The 19,485-nt window shown below is 37.4% G+C and overlaps 1 protein-coding gene across 2 annotated transcripts in view; it reads left to right on the top strand.

Annotated features, from left to right (window-relative positions):
* SETD2 (SET domain containing 2, histone lysine methyltransferase) overlaps positions 1–19,485 on the top strand; it is a 133,699-nt gene that overhangs the window by 74,299 nt on the left and 39,915 nt on the right. The window contains exons 13-15 of one of the 2 annotated variants that reach the window (XR_001155723.3): positions 2,335–2,617; positions 13,806–13,854; positions 17,351–17,434. Coding sequence is in view for 1 of the 2 variants with exons in the window: in XM_012771078.3 (XP_012626532.3) it covers positions 13,806–13,854; positions 17,351–17,534 (233 nt within the window). In the remaining variant the exon portion in view is untranslated. Of the gene's footprint in view, positions 1–2,334; positions 2,618–13,805; positions 13,855–17,350; positions 17,535–19,485 lie in introns of those variants that run through there. The other variant, XM_012771078.3, reaches the window with a different exon arrangement.

The raw sequence follows: 19,485 nt of genomic DNA, 5'->3' as shown, positions 1-19,485 counted from the left end.
TACTTCACATTAAAAACAAAAATCCTTTGAGTAACAAATTTATGATTCTATTTGTAATGAAAAAAAGTTAATGTTTAATTTAGTTAAAATTTATTAGATTAATGGAAAATAAATTAAAAATAGAAAATCAAGGTAATTTTGCAACCTTTTATCAAAAATGATTGAACATAAATTTCTATTCTAGGAAAACAACTTCATGGAGCTATTTGGTATTAATTTCCATTATTGTTTCTAAATTAGGCCTTGTTTTAAATGCCTATTTCTTTGGACAAAAGAGGAAAAATAGAAAAGCCTGGGACCCTTATACCTAATAAATAATCTTCTAATTAAAGAATGTAGACATGCAGGGTTTGCTTTGCAGAAAACTCAGACTTGGTCTTGGATAAACACAAGAGTGAAAAACAGGATGAACCTAGGAGAGGCATGGTATATTTCAATTGTAAGTGATCTAGACTGGAGACCCAGGTCTGGAGGACCCTGTGGGAACAGGTTACTTCCTAGCTTCTATTTTTCTATTCCTCCTCTTCTCCTGCCAGAGGTGAAACAACCAGATAAACCAGCAATCCATATTTATTTGCAGCAAGATGAACACCTGAATCCTTCCTGTCCCAAATTTTGACTAAAAGCTCACCCCATTATATCCTGTGATTCGATCCAATGGAACTGGCCTTAACACTGAGCAAAATGACTGGTTGGTTGTGCACTGTGCTTCCTAATTTGTTGTGTTGAGACCCTTAAGTATGGTGTGGTTTCAGCTATTGTTTACCCATTTGAGCCCTTACTCATGTTACTCTTTCATCCGTTATTATTGAGCATAAACTCAGCCTTATTAAATCTTATGAAATCAGGCCTTTTTGTAAATATGAAAGGAAGGGTTCATATTAAGTCTACTTATGATACAATATGTGAAGAAGGAATCAGAATTGTAGTCAATTGAAAGAGATGCTGAAATGGTCACTTGGTAGACCTTTATTTACAGCCTGCTTTGTGACAGCACAGGAGTTCCTAAAAGAAGTCTGTGTTTGGAGGCTGCTGGTGGAGATTGTACTATGACTGTAGCTCAGAAAGGAAGATGGAGATGGAGACAACTACTCAGTGGACATAGAAAAGGCCTTTACAGCCATAGTTGGGTTGTAAACCCAGTAGGTCACTTTTGCCTGGGAAGTAACTCGTTGATATAATTTTTAAAAATTGCTGAGATACAATCATCATAAACCTGTCTTTTCTTAAAATCTGGATAAAGTAAATATTTTTGTTTCTATGTGATCGTTTCTGTAATAGTAGTTGTATGAATTACTCTCTAGGATATACTTAACCCATTTTGATATAACTGTGGCTATTTAGACTCACACTCTAGACATACATTTTTGAGTCCTACGAAATTATTTCTTCCCCTTCTTATGCTCTCCACTCCTATCTGAAAGATCAAAGCAGTTTTACAATACTGTGTAGCTTGATGATCCTCTTGACTTGAGGTTTAAAATTTTATTTGTACTTAAAATATATCCTTCTTTTCCTTCATACTTTGCATTTTTCCTGATTCTTAGCATCAAGGGAGCCATTAAATAAAATTCTCTCTTCTTCAAATCTTAGCTTGCTCTGGAATCATTACCCATCTAGAATTGCATTAGTGAGAAACATCTTTATTTGACTGTGAACTGTTATGTTTTGTTACACATTGGAGCTGGGATTCTTAATTCATCTATCATTCTAATTAAAATTTACTATGGCTCTGATTTCAAAACTATGAATATGGTTGTTCTTTTAAAGAAAAAAAAAGTGCGTTGATAGCATTTGACCAGAAGTCTGAAATCAGGAACCCATAATTTGAACATGTTTTAGGGAAACTCACTGACCTGATGTAATTACTAAATATCCATATTATCCCGGCATTGAAAGAGTTAACTACTTCTGTCTGACTTCCACCTATGTGTTCGAGTAGACATTAGCTAAAAAGAAAATGTCTTACTCAACCAACATTTTGAGCACCTTTTGCCAAGCACTGTGTTAGTTGCTGACCAAGATTTTACTAAAAAGCATTGATCTAAGATTGTGGTTATGTTAGCCATTCCAAACCTCCCTGACCTTCTGGAGGCCACCATAACATAGATGGACATGTGTTCCACTTGGCTTTTCTACACACTGGATGGAGTGAAGAACTGAAAGTGTTTTGCTTCAGATTCCTTAATCTTGGTTTTGCTGTAAAGGCAAACTGTAGGAATCATCAGTAAATAAAAGAGGGTGGGAGGGAAGGGAATGAAGCTTCATGAATTACTCTTTGTCCTCCCAGATCTGATGATGATCCCCCTTGTAACTTGAACCATTTCCATCTAGCTTCTCAGGGCAGCAAGGAGCTTGTTAACATCACCAGCTGACCATGTGTCTCCTTTTCTCAACTCCATTTCCAACTTCGTGCTGAAGAAAAACAAGAACCTAGCGTGCATTCTGTGAAGAAACAGGAAGATGGTTGGGAAGTTGGATGATGCATGAAAAATATAATAGGTGAAAAGAGGACAGAGGTGGTTAACTCACTGGCGCCGGCGTTATTTTGGTGCGTCCATTGCCGACAATGGATGTCGTTCCGGGAAAATCCCTACTCCTGGCGAGAAAGGATTAAGTGAGCTACTTTTTCTATACCTATATACACAGGTCTATTGCCTTGACTCCACAAGGCTTACACATTTTGACTACTAAAGTAGACCTCAACCAGAAACATAAATGGCACATTGCAACTTATGAACATGTATTCATTTTCATGTGCAAATTTACTGGGCTTCATTTTCAGCAGGGACATGTACATATATTTCTGTTTGCAGAAGGAATTGTACATCATCCCTCATGCTGAAAATATACCCTAAACTTCACAGGCAGAACAGCTGATTATAAGTGGTGACTAATTATAACTTGACTGGAATTATCTTCATTTGGATCATGAGAAGAGGAGGTAAGGTTCCATGAACGTGCAGTTTCAGTTGCCGTTAAACACCAAGACATTGTAATGGTTAGTGATTCCAGAGCTGCTCTTATTGACACTTAGATTACAGGATGTGCATCTCTCCTTATAATGAAATCTAGGTAGTTGCATTTACATCTAGATTTAGATGATTTAGGGATGAAATTCCATATATGTGATACATTTAGCTCTTCTTAATGACTACTCTTAATTCTTCTCTTATTTCATCTTTATCTCAAGGCATTATCTTTAATTCAGCAAGTATATTATTTGTGTAGAAAGCTAAGCATTCTCGCTATAGAAAAGTTAAAACATAAAGACTTGCCCAAGCAGAAAGGTTTTGAGTCACTACTTGGAATTTCAATCCATCATTAACACTATATGTGGAATCTGCTGTGCAACATTTGAAAATGAAATTATGTGCCCTGGACTTGTGACACTTACTTTTTTTTTTTTTTTTGAGACAGAGTCTTACTCTGTTGCCTGGGCTAGAGTGCCATGGCATCAGCCTAGCTCACAGCAACCTCAAACTCCTGGGCTCAAGCAATCTTCCTGCCTCAGCCTCCGAGTAGCTGGGACTACAGGCATGCCACCATGCCTGGCTAATTTTTTCTATATGTATTAGTTGGCCAATTAATTTCTTTCTATTTTTAGTAGAAACGGGGTCTCACTGTTGCTGAGGCTGGTTTCAAACTCCTGACCTTGAGCAATCTGCCCGCCTCGGCCTCCTAGAGTGCTAGGATTACAGGCATGAGCCACCATACCTGGCCACGTTTTAAAATTCTTAATAGAGTAAGAGATTATTCTGAATCCATAAGGATTAATATTATCCTTTTTAAAAAGTTTTAGAATTGTCCCCACGAGTGCTGTTTTAATACTCCTACACTGAAAATTTTTTAAATGAGTGTTTTATTTGGTAAAAGGTAAAAATAGTCTACAACTTACTAGTGGTCCATTTTATAATTAAATACTCTAAATCAGGGGTTGGCCAAATCTGCCCCACTGCCTGTTTTGATAAAATTTTTTGAAATACAGCTATACACATTTGTCTATGGCTGCTTTTGCACTACGGTAGTAGAGTTGAATAGTTGTCACAGAGACTGGCCTACAGAGTCTAAAATATTTACTATCTTATCCTTTACCAAAAAAGTTGGTCAACATCTGCTCCAAAAGAATCTGGCTGTTCTAAACATTCTGGTTTTGAATGAAGTTATTTTCACTTTACTCTTTTGGGTGAGCTCTTAATTGTTTCCCTAAAGACATAGTGATCATGTTTCTATTGCTGCCATTAAAGTTCTTTTTTTTTTTAAGTCTTGACTCTGTTTAGGAAAAGTTACTTTAAGTGATTTGGATGTAAGACTGAGAAGTGGGAGAGCATATACGTTATAGGATTTCCAGGCTAGAAAAGACCTTTAAGGAATGTTGTTGTTCCCTTAGAACCGTGATCAAGTCTGGCAGAAACTTGAGAGATTATTCCAGTATAGATGTAGGTGGTAAAATTTAAGTCTTTTATGTAACCATAATCAAAAGATAAATTTTCCTTCTTAATATTTTAAACTTTTAATTTATAATATAATTTCAGACTTGCAGAAAAACTGTGAGAATAATATTCTGTATGTATTCTATATGTAATACACATTCTAGTGACAGATGTAGAGAGAATTCAGTTTAAAAATCCCTCTAAACCTTTCTTTCTTTTTTTAAATTTTTAATTCATTTTCTTTTTTTTTTTTTTAAGGATGTGATTTCTTGATTAGACTGAACCCTCTAAACCTTTCACTCAGATTCTCCAAAGTTAATACTTCACCAACTTTTCTTAATAAACAAAATTATTCTGCTCTTCTTTTCCCCTCTCATTCTGCCTCTTCTCTGCCTCTTCTTCTTCTTTTCTCCTACTCTTGTATCATTTTCTTTCCAGTTTTTCTGATCAAATCTCTGACCCACCATGTTTCCCCGAAAATAAGACCTACCCATAAAATAAGCCCTAGCAGGATTTCTAAGCATTTGTGCAAATATAAGCCTTACCCTGAAAATAAGACCTAGTGATGAGCGTGGCTACACAGCGTATCTGCACAACCCATGCATTTCATCATGGAGTGGTAAAGAAGACGAGCAGCCCTTCTCATCTGCCCCATCGTGACAGCTACTATCCCAGAGGTGACTGGAAAGGTGCGGGCAGCCCCACCAACAAGGTCAGCTCCCCAGTCAGGTCCTGGCCATCCTGTGTGTGCTGTAAGCTGAGGCTTTGAGGGAAAAGTCTCCTCAGGGAAGTGAGGAGCGGGACACTCCGCTTTAGATATTGTGTATCCCCAGGGGGAAAAAGGAAAGCTGTGGCTGCCATTTTACTCAGCACTGTGGGCCTCTCTCACCCCCCACAGACACCAGGGAATAGGGGAAAAGCTTCAGCAAGCAGTCTCCTACTGAGCCCAGAGAGATCATTTCTGCTCCACTGTGCAGATTGGATCCAGTGCTCACTGGATCTCTGATAAATAAGCCATCCCTGCTCATTTAATGAGAGCTCTATTGCTCGACGTGAGAGATTGGGCCCAGTGGTTCTAAAGGAAATAGAGTCACAAGAAATTCAGGATGGAATTCGAAGTTTAGAGAGTTATGATGATGTTCCAGAAGAAGACGACGTAACTATATTTGAATAAATGTAGATTGTTGTACCATACTTAAAAAAAATAACACATCCTCTGAAAATAAGCCCTGGGGTGTCTCCTTTAGGAAAAATAAATATAAGATCCTATCTTATTTTCAGGAAAACACAGTAGTAGAACTCTCCTTCTACCCAGGTGCAGGCTTGCTAGGGTATAGTCCTTTTGTTTCTAGTTTGGCCCTCTTAGCTTTATTAATCAGTGTATTGCATATTTCCTTAATTCTGGAAAACTTACCTTCATATTTTCTATCTCTTTATCCTGTCCTGCTTTTTGTCTGTTCTTCTAGCTGTGAAAGTGGCACTTCGTTGACACTTTTTTTCCCCTCGTTGTCAATATTGTTGTCATTTAGGAAAATATTTATGAAAAAAGTTGGTTGGCACATACAAGATTTGATTTGTATTTGCTGATAACGAAAACAAAATAGTCTTCTTTTTATTTTTTGTTTATTTGTTTATTTTTAGAGATGAGGTCTCTGTAGCCCAGGCTAGAGTGAAATGGCACCGTCATTGCTCACTATATCCTTGAAATCTTGGGCTCAAGGGATCCTCCTGTCTCAGCGTGCTAAGTAGCTATGGTCATAGGTGTGAGCCACTGTGCCTGAAGTAGTCTTACTTTTTAAAAATCTTTTATTACAGAATAGATAATCTTATCTCTATATAATAAAAGGTAGGAAATTTATTTTACTCTCATTGTAAATTATTTTGTTCTCATAAGTGTTTTGCTTGCCAACAGTCTAAATCCATGTTAATTTCTTTTCAGAAGATTTCTCATAAATTGTTTCAAAATTTTGTTTTAATTCTATTTCTACAATATAATTCTAGCAGTTCATTTGAGATGTGTTAATAAAGTGTTGCATTGCTTCCAATGAGTATTTTTTGAGACTATTAGAAGAAAACATTCCAGATTAGGCCATGTAATAACCTGGTCGTAGCAGGTAACTTGTTCAGGTGTTTTCTAAGAATTAGAAAATATACTCTATCAAGTATAAAGACTTTCCTTTCCACCTTTTAATTTAATTTAATTTGTTTGTTTGTGAGACAGGGTCTTACTCTGTTGCCCGGGGCTAGAGTGCAGTGGCATCATCATAGCTCACTGCAACCTCAAACTCTTGGGCTCAAGCAGTCATCCCACCTCAGCTTCCTAAATAGCTGGTACTACAGGCATTTACCAACGTGCCTAGCTAATTTTTCTTTTCTTGTTTTTGTAGATGGGGTTTTGCTCTTGATCACGCTTATTTGCCTATTTTTTTAATATACTTTCTGTCTTGGCATTCCCCAACAGCATCACAATATAATTTATTGTTTCTTAAGATTTCCTCAAATTGTGGCTATTTTGCTTTTAGCCTATTTCCTGAATTTTCACATGTAGTTTTTCAGATTTCTATTGGCTGTCTCCTCCGCTTGCTCTTCAGACTCAAGCTCTTAATCATCTTTTACAAGTTGGTTCTTCACCTTGTGATGTTCATTTCTATTAATAGCTTCATCATTTTCCTAGTAACCCAAATTCAAAACATTTACCCCTTTTTTTAATTTAAAAAATTGCTATTGCTAGTTACAGCAATTATTCTGAAAATGCTGTTTCCAGATAACTAAGCTTTTCTTTTAGGGATGATTTTGTTGGAAGACAATGTTTTTTCAAAATTGTGACAGGTTTGAATGACATTTCCAGATCTTTTATAGGTATTGTTTTATTTATTTACTTACTTACTTTTTTTTTTTCTTTTTTTTTTTTGAGACATAGTCTCACTCTGTTGCCCAGGCTAGAGTGCCGTGGCATCAGCCTAGCTCACAGCAACCTCAAACTCAGGGGCTCAAGCAATCCTACTGCCTCAGCCTCCCGAGTAGCTGGGACTACAGGCATGCACCACCATGCCCGGCTAATTTTTCCTATATATATTAGTTAGCCAATTAATTTCTTTCTATTTATAGTAGAGATGGGGTCTCACTCTTGCTCAGGCCGGTTTTGAACTCCGGGCCTTGAGCAATCCACCCACCTCGGCCTCCCAGAGTGCTAGGATTACAGACGTGAGCCACAGCTCCTGGCCTATAGGTATTATTTTAAATAACCACCACATCCTAGATATTTGCACAAAAGTTAAGGCTTCAAAGGTTTATCTGTATTGAATGCCTAGTTGTTGAATTTATATACATGTTTTTGTTTGTTTGTTTGTGTTTTTTTTTTGAGACAGAGTCTTGCTTTGTTGCCCAGGCTAGAGTGAGTGCTGTGGCGTCAACCTAGCTCACAGCAGTCTCAAACTCCTGGGCTCAAGCAATCCTACTGCCTCAACCTCCCATGTAGCTGGGACTACAGGCATGCGCCATCATACGCGGCTAATTTTTTCTATATGTATTAGTTGATCAATTAATTTCTTTCTATTTATAGTAGAGACGGGTCTCATTCTTGCTCAGGTTGGTTTTGAACTCCTGACCTTGAGCAATCCACCCGCCTCAGCCTCCCAGAGTACTAGGACTACAGGCATGAGCCACCACGCCCAGCCTAGAGTCTCACTTTGTTGCTCAGGCTAGAGTGAGTGCCATGGTATCAGCCTAGCTCACAGCAACCTCAATTTCCTGGGCTGAAGCAATCCTACTGCCTCAGTCTCCTGAGTAGCTGGGACTACAGGCATGCGCCACCATGCTCGGCTAATTTTTTGTATATATATTTTTAGTTGGTCAGTTCATTTCTTTGTATTTTTTAGTAGAGACGGGGTCTTGCTCAGATTGGTTTCGAACTCTTGACCTTGAGCGATCCTCCCACTTTGGCCTCCCAGGGGGCTAGGATTATAGACGTGAGCTACTGCGCCCAGCCTACATGTGTTATTAATATGTGCTGGATAATGTATTTACATTATCCAAAGCTTTTCCATTGCTGTCTCAGGAATTACGTCTTTTTTAAGTACTGAGTACGGTACAGTATACCTTGTAGACAGTTATCAAGATGTGTGACACAGATTTTAGAATCTTAGATCTTAGAACCTCCAGTTTTTGTCTTCAGCATTCTTTTCTGGTAGATAAATTTTGAGGCCTTATAGATCTGAAAAATGCCTTTATTCTAATCCCCCTTGTTTAGCAGATCATATAATTATGACTTGGAAATTTTCCTTGAATATGTTCAAGATCTCACTGCATCGTTTTATAGTTTACAGCGTTACTATTGAAATCTGATACCATTTCAGTGTATTTGTTGTGGTAGGTGCTCCAAGCCCCCTCTGTCTGGTAACTCGTAATGTTTTTTAGCTCTGAATGATTTTTTTTTTTTTGTATTATTTCTTTGATACTTTCCTCCATTTAGTTATCTCTTTCCTTGCTTTCTTGAATTACTGTTACTAGATATAGAACTTATGGCATTTATCCTTTAATTTTATTTTTTATTCTCCTATTTTTCTTCTTGACTTTTTATTGTGCTTTCTTGGAAACTCTTAACCCTTTTTTTCTAACATATTTTCACTAAATCTGAATTTGCTCTTTTTCTCAGTCTCTTTGTTTTCTTATAACACCTTATTTCATAGATAACATTAGTTTTTCTTTCTGAATAATAAAAAAATTAAAGTTATCAGGCAATGTGTGAAATAGAGATAAAAACCTTAAATATACATATTAATTCAGTACCCACATATGATTTATAGTCTTAGAAAGAAGAGATACCACAGATGGGTTTATACCTTTTTTATTCTTCCATTGTTATTTATAGGGCTTCGGGACAGATTGCGATAAATATGTGTTCAGTCTACCACGTTTGTATTTTCTGCCTCATTCTTTATTTGTACAACTGTCCTCATCCTTCAAGACAATTCAAATATTCACTTCAGAATGTATTTCCCAGTCCTCTCGCAAAGGCCCACATCAGTTTTAGTATCCCTCCATTATATTTCTCTTAACTATTTTATTACATATCTATCATAAAATAGTACATATTTACTTTTTTTTCCTGAGTGTTTTTTTGAGGTAATAGTTGTGGTGGTTAAGAGTGTTTGCTTTGGGCAGACACAAATCTAGGCTTGGATTCTAGATTCAATGCATAACTCCCTGTGTTGGGGTAGTTAACCTTCTTAGCATATTTTGTATATATTGTAGACATATAGTAATAATACCTCTCTTAACAGTATAAGTATATGAGAATGTATTCAAAGGACCCGTCACATAGCAAGAGGTCTCAGCCTGTGAACTCCTAGATGGGATGGTCCTGTGTATCTCAAGCATCCAAAAAGGAGAGCCTTAATATGTGCTCATAGCACATAGTTGATACTGAAATCTTGCTATATGGATGAGCAAACCAGATTTCAACAAATAGGGATATCTTAGAACTCATGCTATTTATGTGTCTACATATTAAAAACATCCCTATTAACATTTACACACTATAATAGATGTTGGATCCATTGGTATTTCATGAGCTTATCAGTGATTTGGTATTTATTAAACAATATGAAGATTGATTTTGAGCCTTTGACTAAAGTGGCTATTCTAAGCACTGAAGAGAGTAAGAATGTTGCAGAAGCACATTTATTACTCTGACGCTGAAAATAATGTTTTTGGTTATAGGTAAGGGCTTTAAATAGTACCTCTTACCAGGGATGAAAGAGATCAGTAGTATAGGATGAAGAGGGTGATGGTATAGTGATAAAAAGCATGGGGCATATGCAATACTTTGAGCTTATATAGCACCATGTAGGTGATTTCTGTAAGTTAGAAATAGAATTACACTTGTTGGTTTATTGTTGGTAATTGAGTATTGATTGTGTGCCAGACACTGTTCTTGGTGCTCGAGATAACAGCAAAAAATAAGGTAGTCTGAGCTGATAACAGTTAATAGCTGGAATGTCTATACGTATATCTGTTAATTGGGAGTAGCACCTAGACACTAAAAAAATAAAAAGGGATAATATGAAAAGAATATCAGATGGAGCGTGGAAACAAGATTTGTTTAGACCTTTCTGAGGGTAGGGTTAGTCCCAGAACCATAGTCTACTGAGTCACAGTTCAATGTTATAATATGCCAGTGTCTTGAGTAGAGTTTTAAGCAAAGTAAAGTGGTTTTACATCACCACATAACATGAATAAAGCCAATTTAGATAAATATTTTCTGTAATGGACTTTGTGACCTGTGGATGTGACATTATTCCAAACAGACTTCCATATTACTCAGGCTAACACTAATACTATTTATTCACAAGATAGAATAATCTTAAGAAATGTCACAGTAATCTTCACATGTTTGCTTCTCAGCTTTCAATATCGTGGGCCTTTGAAAAACTCCACTTGCATGTTCAGGACCTCACTCTCCTAATGTATAAGAGGAGAAGGAGGGAGTAGATAATCTGAGTTGTCAGCTTAAAATTTGAAGGTAGCTTTGACTATATAAAGAGGAGGATCAAGTTGGCAACTCTGAGTACTTAGGTACATATTGGTAGCACTTGTTCTCTTTGCTGTTACGCACACAGTAAATAGCAGCTCTTTGTCATTAGTAGTAATCATCCATTTTTTGAATATTAAAATACATTTTTAATTTAGCAGTTGATAAAAGCTTTTCAATGGAACTAAGGATTTATCTTTTAAAGCATTTCCTATGGTACATTAACTGCCACCACAGAGTGGGTCCCTAACTTGAGCACTGTGTAATAAATTACTTTAAACATTTGTAATGAACACTTGTAATGCCAATATTTTATGCAAAAGAAACTAAGTAGGTTAAAATTATGTTATTTTTAGTTGGACCCTCCATACATCTGTTCTAAGTGTCCTTTGAGGATGAACCTATTATTTTTTGGAGAGCCTGGGTTTACAGAGTACCTAATGCAAAAGTCATTCTAAGCTTCTTAAAATTAGCAGAATACCTTTTTTTCTTTATAGTGTGGATAGGTGCTGGTAAGTGGCATTCTTTATCCTAAATTTGGTAACCCCTCTGAGAGGTAAACAGAGGAGTCAGAGCTAAAAGTCTCAGCTTTGTCCTCCCTGTCTTTATCCCTGATCGAGTATTACCTATAGGTAGAAACTGACAGATAACTGCAGGCATCCCTAAAAGTAGCAGATTGGAATGTGTCCCCTCTCTACAGGCAAAAGTAGATCAAGAGGGAAGAGACCAGATGGCTCTGAGCTGGGGGCAAGCATACACGGTTCTTTCTCCCAGATTCTCTCTTGTGAGGAGGCGTGAGCCAGGATTGTTAATAGAAGCCAGTAGTTTAGTAGTTCTCAACTTTCTCTGTGGATCAGAATCGTATTAGGAGCTTCTAAACAATATGGATGTTTGGGACTCATGGCCATAGATTTAGATTCTGTTTGTCTGGGGTGGTCTAATTGTGCAGCCAGGGTAGAGAATCACAGCTCTAATGGAAGTCTTTTTATGTCGGAAGCTAAGCGGATGAAGGATGTCACCTAAATTTGTGTGTTGCCATCTCCTGTGTTATCTAGTACAGAAGATAAAAGTACTCTGGAGTTAAGCCTATCTGATAGCATCATACCCTTGAGTAGATTGCTAAGCTTTTTAAGTTTCTTGTGTATAAAATGGAGATAATAGCAATTACCTTATTAGAGTTGTTTTGAAACTCAAGCAAGATAATGCATTTGAAATGCTTAGCATGATACCTGGCACATGGGATAAGTGAACAATCAGTTATCCTTTTTTTTTTTTTTTTTTTTTTTTTTGAGACACTCTCACTCTGTTGCCCGGGCTAGAGTGCTGTGGCGTCAGCCAAGGTCACAGCAACCTAAAACTCCTGGGTTCAAGTGATCCTTCTGCCTCAGCCTCCCGAGTAGCTGGAACTACAGGCATGTGCCACCATGCCCGGCTAATTTTTCTTATATATTTTTAGTTGTCCAAGTATTTTCTTTCTATTTTTAGTAGAGACGGAGTCTCTCTCTTGCTCAGGCTGGTCTCAAACTCCTGAGCTCAAACGATCCTCCTACCTTGGCCTCCCAGAGTGCTACTAGGATTAGGATTACAGGCGTGATCCTAGTAGCCCCACCGCACCTGGCCTTCAGTTATCCTTTCTAGATAACTTGTCAAGATATATATAGTATTGGAGGTTTTTTGTGTTTTTTTTTTTTTTTTTTAATCAGTGTTGTTAAAGATTTCCCTGTATCAGTGTAGTCCACATTTGTTATTTTTAATGGTAAGTGAGTTCTTGCCATTAAAATTCTTGCCATCTTGTCCCTTCCTCAGTTGTGTGACATGCAGCTTATTTCTTATTTGCCACAAATACTGCTAGAACCAACAATCATGGAGAGAGAAGTTCTTTGATTTTCTTGGCATACTTCCCAAAATGGGATCACCAGGTCACAAAGGTGTGGTAAATATTATAAGATTATTCTTAAAGGGAGGGTATCATATAACATTGAGAGTATTTGGGTTTGTTATTGGTCCACTTAACAAGGTGACTGGATGAGAAAGTGTTGTCCCCGAGAGCTAGTTGATGGACTAGAATAGTAGGGAACTATCAAAGAACAAAACAGGTTCTAGGCCTTAGTGTCATACAATAAGAAAAGGCTTAAAATCTTAGTTTACATTTCTCAAGATCAATTTTGGTACAGTATTAAATGCCGTTTAAAGAGCAGCAGTAATCTGATGCTTATCATTTCTTTTTTTTTTTAATAACATGAAAGTAGATACTACATTTAGCCAACAGCCATGTTAGTTTTGCATTTATAGAAAAATATGCTGAATAGCAGTAATTGTCTTTATACATGTAATTTTTCTGAAGTGTTTTTATATAACTAGGTTATTACTAGCCTTTTCTTCCCTTAGGTAGGGATGTCAAGTGAAACGTTAGAATTGTCCTTATGAGTACTTTCAGAAAAGGAACTGTAGATGACTTCAATTTATATTTAGGAATGCACATGCAGAAATTAAGATTCTCCGGAATTATATTCTTGCCAGAAATATAATGCCCCAGTCACATTAGTTTGTTGCTTTGCTAGTGAGATCATACAAGCCTGGTAGATGTGTATATATGGTAGATGTGTATGTATATATAAATATATGTAAACAAACATTTGTACTATATGTTTTCAATTGTTTTTAAGGGGCCAGGACATGTTCTTTAAAAAAGTGAAATGTGAGTAAAATTTTAGAGAATAATTAAATACCAGCCTGTTCTTTCCTATTTCTTTGTTGCCATGTGAAATCAATCAGCTTCAAAGCGATCTCTCTCTTTCCACCCATGCTAATAACTCTCATTCTGGTTTATTTTTTTGCAGGAGGTATATCGAATTCCAAAGAAAAGTCAAACTGAAAAGGAGAACACAAGTAGGTATTTGGTACTCTGTGTAGATGGCTTTACAAGTATTCTTTTGGTATATGCAGAGGTAACTGATAAGACCTTTAGCTTTTTTGATTTTGAAACCAGAGAACTAGTAACTAGATAAATGAAGTATTTGGCGTAAAAGTTTGGAAACTTGTACTTTTATTCTTTCTTAATGCTGCTTTGCCAAAAGAAATATCTCTTATACTGCCTATGTTTTTACTTTCCTTGAAGTCATAGTTTAGTAGCCTTTCTTCTATTTGTTCCTGTAGAGCAGGCATTCTTAAACCTATACTCCTGGATGTCTGTCTTTACCTCTAAATGTTTATATGCAAACTCCTATGTATATACAGTCAACCCTGAACAACACAGGAATTATAGGCCCCAACTCCCTGTACAGTCAAAAATCTACATATAACTTTTGACTCTCTGAAAGCCTTGCTGATAACATTAGCAAGGTTGATTGACACATATTTTGTGTGTTATATGTATTATATATACTGTATTCTTATAAGAAAGTAAGCTAGAGAAAAGAAAATGTTAATGAGAAAATCCATAAGGAAGAGGAAATATATTTACTGTTCATTAAGTGGAGATAAGGGTCTTCATCTTCATGTTGAGTGGACTGAGAAAGAGGAGGGATTGGTTTTGCTGTCTTAGGGGTGGCAGAGATGGAAAAACATCTGCATATAAGTGGACCTGCATAGTTCAAGCCTGTGTTGTTCAAGGGTCTACCATATTTACTTTCCTGATGAAAGTTTGAAACTTTCATCGGGTTCTTAGGACGTCAACGACCCCTGAAAAAGTTAAGAGTCAGTGTTACAGAACAGATAACGGGGATAACGTGGTAGTCTTGCTTCTGGACTTTACCACTTAGGTATGTTTTCAGTAAACTTTAGGGAGTAAAAATGGGAGTAATTATATTGGCAGTGATTTCATGAGACCTTTCAGCACTAGCCCAGTGTAAGTAGAGTGATAGAGCTAGTGTGACTTTTTTATTTTTTTGGTTTTTTATTTTTCATGTGCATGGCTTTTAATATAATCTTAAATAGTGTTATTGTTAAAGACCTGTAAGATATCGTTTGCACTATTGTTGTATCTTTTGGATATTTTTAATTCCACTGGTTTAGTTTCTTCTTAGCCACGCATTCTACTTAGGACTGTAAAGAGCTGTTTACGAAAGAAGGCAGGGTTAGGCAGTATTGGTTGGCAAAACTAGTGGCTCCACTATGAAGTTGATTGTCAGACACTCGTTCTCTGAAATCACTGAGTTGAAACCATTAGCAACATAGGCAAAGAAAGTATAAATACCTATGAGGATTTCTCCCCAATATTTTGCAGGTATCTAGAGTCTGGTTTAGCCCAGGAGATGCAGAGGATGATCTATAATAAACGACTGTAATCTTTTCAGGGAATAGCATTTTGTGTGCCAGCCTTAGTCTCTCCTGAATGTGGAGTCCTCCATCTCAGTCTCAGGTTTTTAGAATAAGGAAATGTTCATAATTCAAACCTGCTTTTTACCTCTAAGTATCAAACAAAGCTTAGAATCCCTAAAATTCCACAGGATTTTTGAGATACTTCAGGAAATATGTAGTCTAACTTTACCCTCATTTTATATTAGGAAATGAGCCTAAATAAATGGACTGTCTTTTCTGCCTCACATATTCTAAAATACAGAGTCTGAATATGATCTGTTGGTATGATTCCTTTTTTGTTTTACCAGGGTATAGTGAAGAAATAGCCACATTTTAAGGAAGTTCACACCAGGGCAAGAAACCTGGATTTATAGGAGGAAACAGATTAGTCATGAGAAGATATAGATGAAACTGGATAATGATACCTTACAGAAGGATGTAGTGCTAGTTACCTTGTGAGCTGGAACAGTTTTATTGTACAGAATTTTCTACCAGCAAATGGTACAAATGAGTTCTGGTAGCTTCTCACAATGCTAAATGCATGGCTGTAGATTAATAACTGTTTTGCAAATACATGGGGGTTTTGGCCAATCAAAAGACGACTAAGAATGGCTTGTGTAAACCTAACCCTGCTGAGGGTGGGTAAAAGAACTAATACCACATTTTTCTGAGGTAAGAAAAAGAAAAACAGATGAATATTTATTGAGAATCTGCTTCATACTATGAGAGAGATTATATAAGAAATTCTTTCCTCAGGATAGAGCAATACTAATGTACACAAAGCAACAGCATATTATGCCAGTCAATTTGTATTGAAATGTTGAGTGGTAAAATTTAGACTTCTTATGAAGATGAGAAACTAGGAGCTGTGATCAGTGAGAAGTAGCATTTAGGTCAGCTTTTGGGAGCAATGGCAATGGAATTGGTTAAGTGTAGACAGATTAAGAACCATTCTAGGTAAAGAGAGATACTAAATGAGGAAGGTTAGTAGTGCCATCTTTGAATATGAAGCTGGCATTCTATTTGTGAATATATAGCTCTCTGGCTTTGATAACTTTCTAAGTGATTACCTGTATAAAAAAATACTTTTCATTTTTAGTTGTGCTATTTTTCTCTTCTTTTTTTTTTTTTTTTTTTGAGACAGAGTCTCGCTTTGTTGTCCGGGCTAGAGTGAGTGCCATGGTGTCAGCCTAGCTCACAGCAACCTTGAACTCCTGGGCTCAAGCCATCCTCCTGCCTCAGCCTCTTGAGTAGCTAGGACTACAGGCAAGAGCCACCATGCCTGGCTAATTATTTTGTTTCTATTTTTAGTTGACTGGCTAATTTTTTTCTATTTTTAGTAGAGATGGGGTCTCGCTCTTGCTCAGACTGGTCTTGACCTCCTGACCTCAAGCTGTCCTCCACCTGAGCCTCCCATAGTGCTAGGATTACAGGCATGAGCCACCTCGCCCGATCTGCTGTTGACTCATCAACATGATTTCAAGTACACGATTCCACTTACACTGTGGATTTTTTTTCAACCAAAGGCATACTGAAAATACAGTGTTATGGAATATGAAACCTATGTATAAGGAGGGCCAACTTTTTCAATAAGTGGGTTCTAGAGAGCTGACTGCAGGACTTGTTTGCATAGATTTCGATATGTTGGGGGTTCTCCTGGAACCAATCCCCCATTTAGACCAAGGGACCACTATAGTTCATAAAAAGTTGCCTAATCTTCTTATTAGAAATATAGAGATTTTGCAGGTGCAGTTGAAGGCTTTTATGTTTTGAGCTGACAAACTCTCTTGCTAAAGTTAATGGGAATATCTTGCATGCATTTGCTCATAGATTTTATTAAAAATGTTAAAGGCTTGGGCTGAGTCTTGGTGGGAAAGAGAAGAAAAGGGCATTTCAGAGAAGAGACATTTAGTAAATGGTGAACATACACACAAGAGCTTGTATCTCATTTAAATTCAGGACTGGGCAGATGAAGGAAGAGTCCATAGATCCATTTTTTGGGTAGAAGTTTTATTTTACAGTTGATGTACTAGCAGGAGAGAGAATAGTCTACCAAGTAAACTTTTAAAAAAACCTTTTCCCTTAGTAACTGAACGAGGAAGGGATGCTGTTGGCTTCAGAGATCAAACAGCTGCCCCAAAGACTCCTAACAGGTCAAGAGAGAGAGACCCAGACAAGCAAACTCAAAATAAAGAGAAAAGGAAACGAAGGGGCTCCCTCTCACCACCCCCTTCGGCCTATGAGCGGGGAACAAAAAGGCCAGATGACAGGTAAGTAGCCTGTGTGAGTTACTTTCTTTTTGAGCAAGTGAAAAAGTACTCAAGTCTCATACTTCTGATTTTGGACATCAAGGGCTTTTATAATTAGTATTTTCTCATGATGAATGAGTATAAAACTTTACTGATAAATCTTAAGACAGATTCTGTTTTGACAATAATAATAGTTGTGAAGATTATTAGATTTGTTAGTACTTGAATGGTTTCTATTTGATAACATTTAAATGCTATTTGAGGAATTAAAGACCTATTTTTTGAAGAACAGTGGGGGTTTGTTGGGAGATACCTTTTCAAAGATAATGATAGTTCTTTAAAAGTCAGAACTTCGTTTTCTAGTGAGTCTTTTTTTTTTTTTTTTTTAAGAGACATGGTCTCATTCTGTGGCCCAGGCTTGTAGAATGCAGTGGTATGATCATAGCTCAGTGCAATGTCTAACTCCTGGGCTCAAGCAATCCTCTCACCTCAGCCTCCTTGAGTAGCTGGAACTACATGTGTGTACCACCACATCAACTTGTTTTTAAATTTTTTGTGGAGATGAGTTCTTACTGTGTTGCCCAGGCTGGTCTCGAGCTCCTGTCCTCAAAGATTCTCCCATCTTAGCCTCTCAAAGTGCTGTCATGACAGGCGTGAGCCACTAATCCCATCTTATGTTGAATCTTGTGCCATACTTAAATCAAAATGCTGATTTTAAAAAATCTGAGTAAGAAACTCTCTTGTCTTACTGGTAGAAAAACAAACCACAAAATCATCTATCCACTGGGACTACAAAATATTTATCCCAAAGAAGTACTTTTTTTTTTTTTTTTTTTTTTTTGAGACAGAGTCTCTGTTTATTGCCTGGGAGATAGAGTGCAGTGGAATGATCATAGCTCACTGCAACCTCAAACTTCTGGGCTCAAGGGATACTCCTGCCTTAGCCTCGTGAGTAGCTGGCACCACAAGCACATGCCACCATGCCTAGCTAATTTTTTCTATTTTTTGTAGAGATGGTGTCTTGCTGTTGCTCAGGCTGGCTTTGAATTCCTGAGTTCAAGCAATCCTCTTGCTTTGGCCTTCCAGAGTGCTAGGATTACAGGCATGAGCCACCACAGCCAGCTCAGAGAAGTTCTTTTTTAAATTAAATTTGCTTTTTAAAAAATTGATGGCCGGGCGCTGTGGCTCACGCCTGTAATCCTAGCTCTTGGGAGGCCGAGGCGGGCGGATTGCTCAAGGTCAGGAGTTCAAAACCAGCCTGAGCAAGAGCGAGACCCCGTCTCTACTATAAATAGAAAGAAATTAATTGGCCAACTGATATATATATAAAAAATTAGCCGGGCATGGTGGCGCATGCCTGTAGTCCCAGCTACCTGGGAGGCTGAGGCAGAAGGATCACTGGAGCCCAGGAGTTTGAGGTTGCTGTGAGCTAGGCTGACGCCACGGCACTCACTCTAGCCTGGGCAACAAAGCGAGACTCTGTCTCAAAAAAAAAAAAAAAAAAAAAAAAAAAAAAATTGAGATATACCCAGGTGCGGTGGCATGCACTCGTGATGCTTAGGTGGGAGCATCGCTTGAGCCCAGGAGTTCAAGTCCAGCAGCATAGCAAGACCCCTCTCTTTAAAAAAAAATGGAGAGAAATAGCAGCTGCCAGAATTTTAAACGTTACTCTGTCTGCGTGTGTAATGGTAACTTATTGTGATTTTAATTTACATTGCTCTAATTACCAAATAGATCGAACAACTTGTCATGTTTTTATTGGCCATTTCTGTTTTGTCTTCTGTGGAGTGTGTTTTTATATGTATTGCTCTTCTTGAATTACTTATCTTTTTGAGTTTCAGAAGTTCTTTATACACAAAATATAATTCTGTTTTTTTTGGGGGGGTGGGATTCTCTGTTGCCCAGGCTAGAGTGCCGTAGTATCAGCCTAGCTCACAGCAACCTCAGTTTCTGGGCTCAAGCAATCCTTCTG

This window comes from Microcebus murinus, chromosome 1, assembly GCF_040939455.1.
Source record: "Microcebus murinus isolate Inina chromosome 1, M.murinus_Inina_mat1.0, whole genome shotgun sequence".
Taxonomy (NCBI): Eukaryota; Metazoa; Chordata; class Mammalia; order Primates; family Cheirogaleidae; genus Microcebus; species Microcebus murinus.
This window is presented reverse-complemented; position numbering and strand designations above follow the sequence as displayed.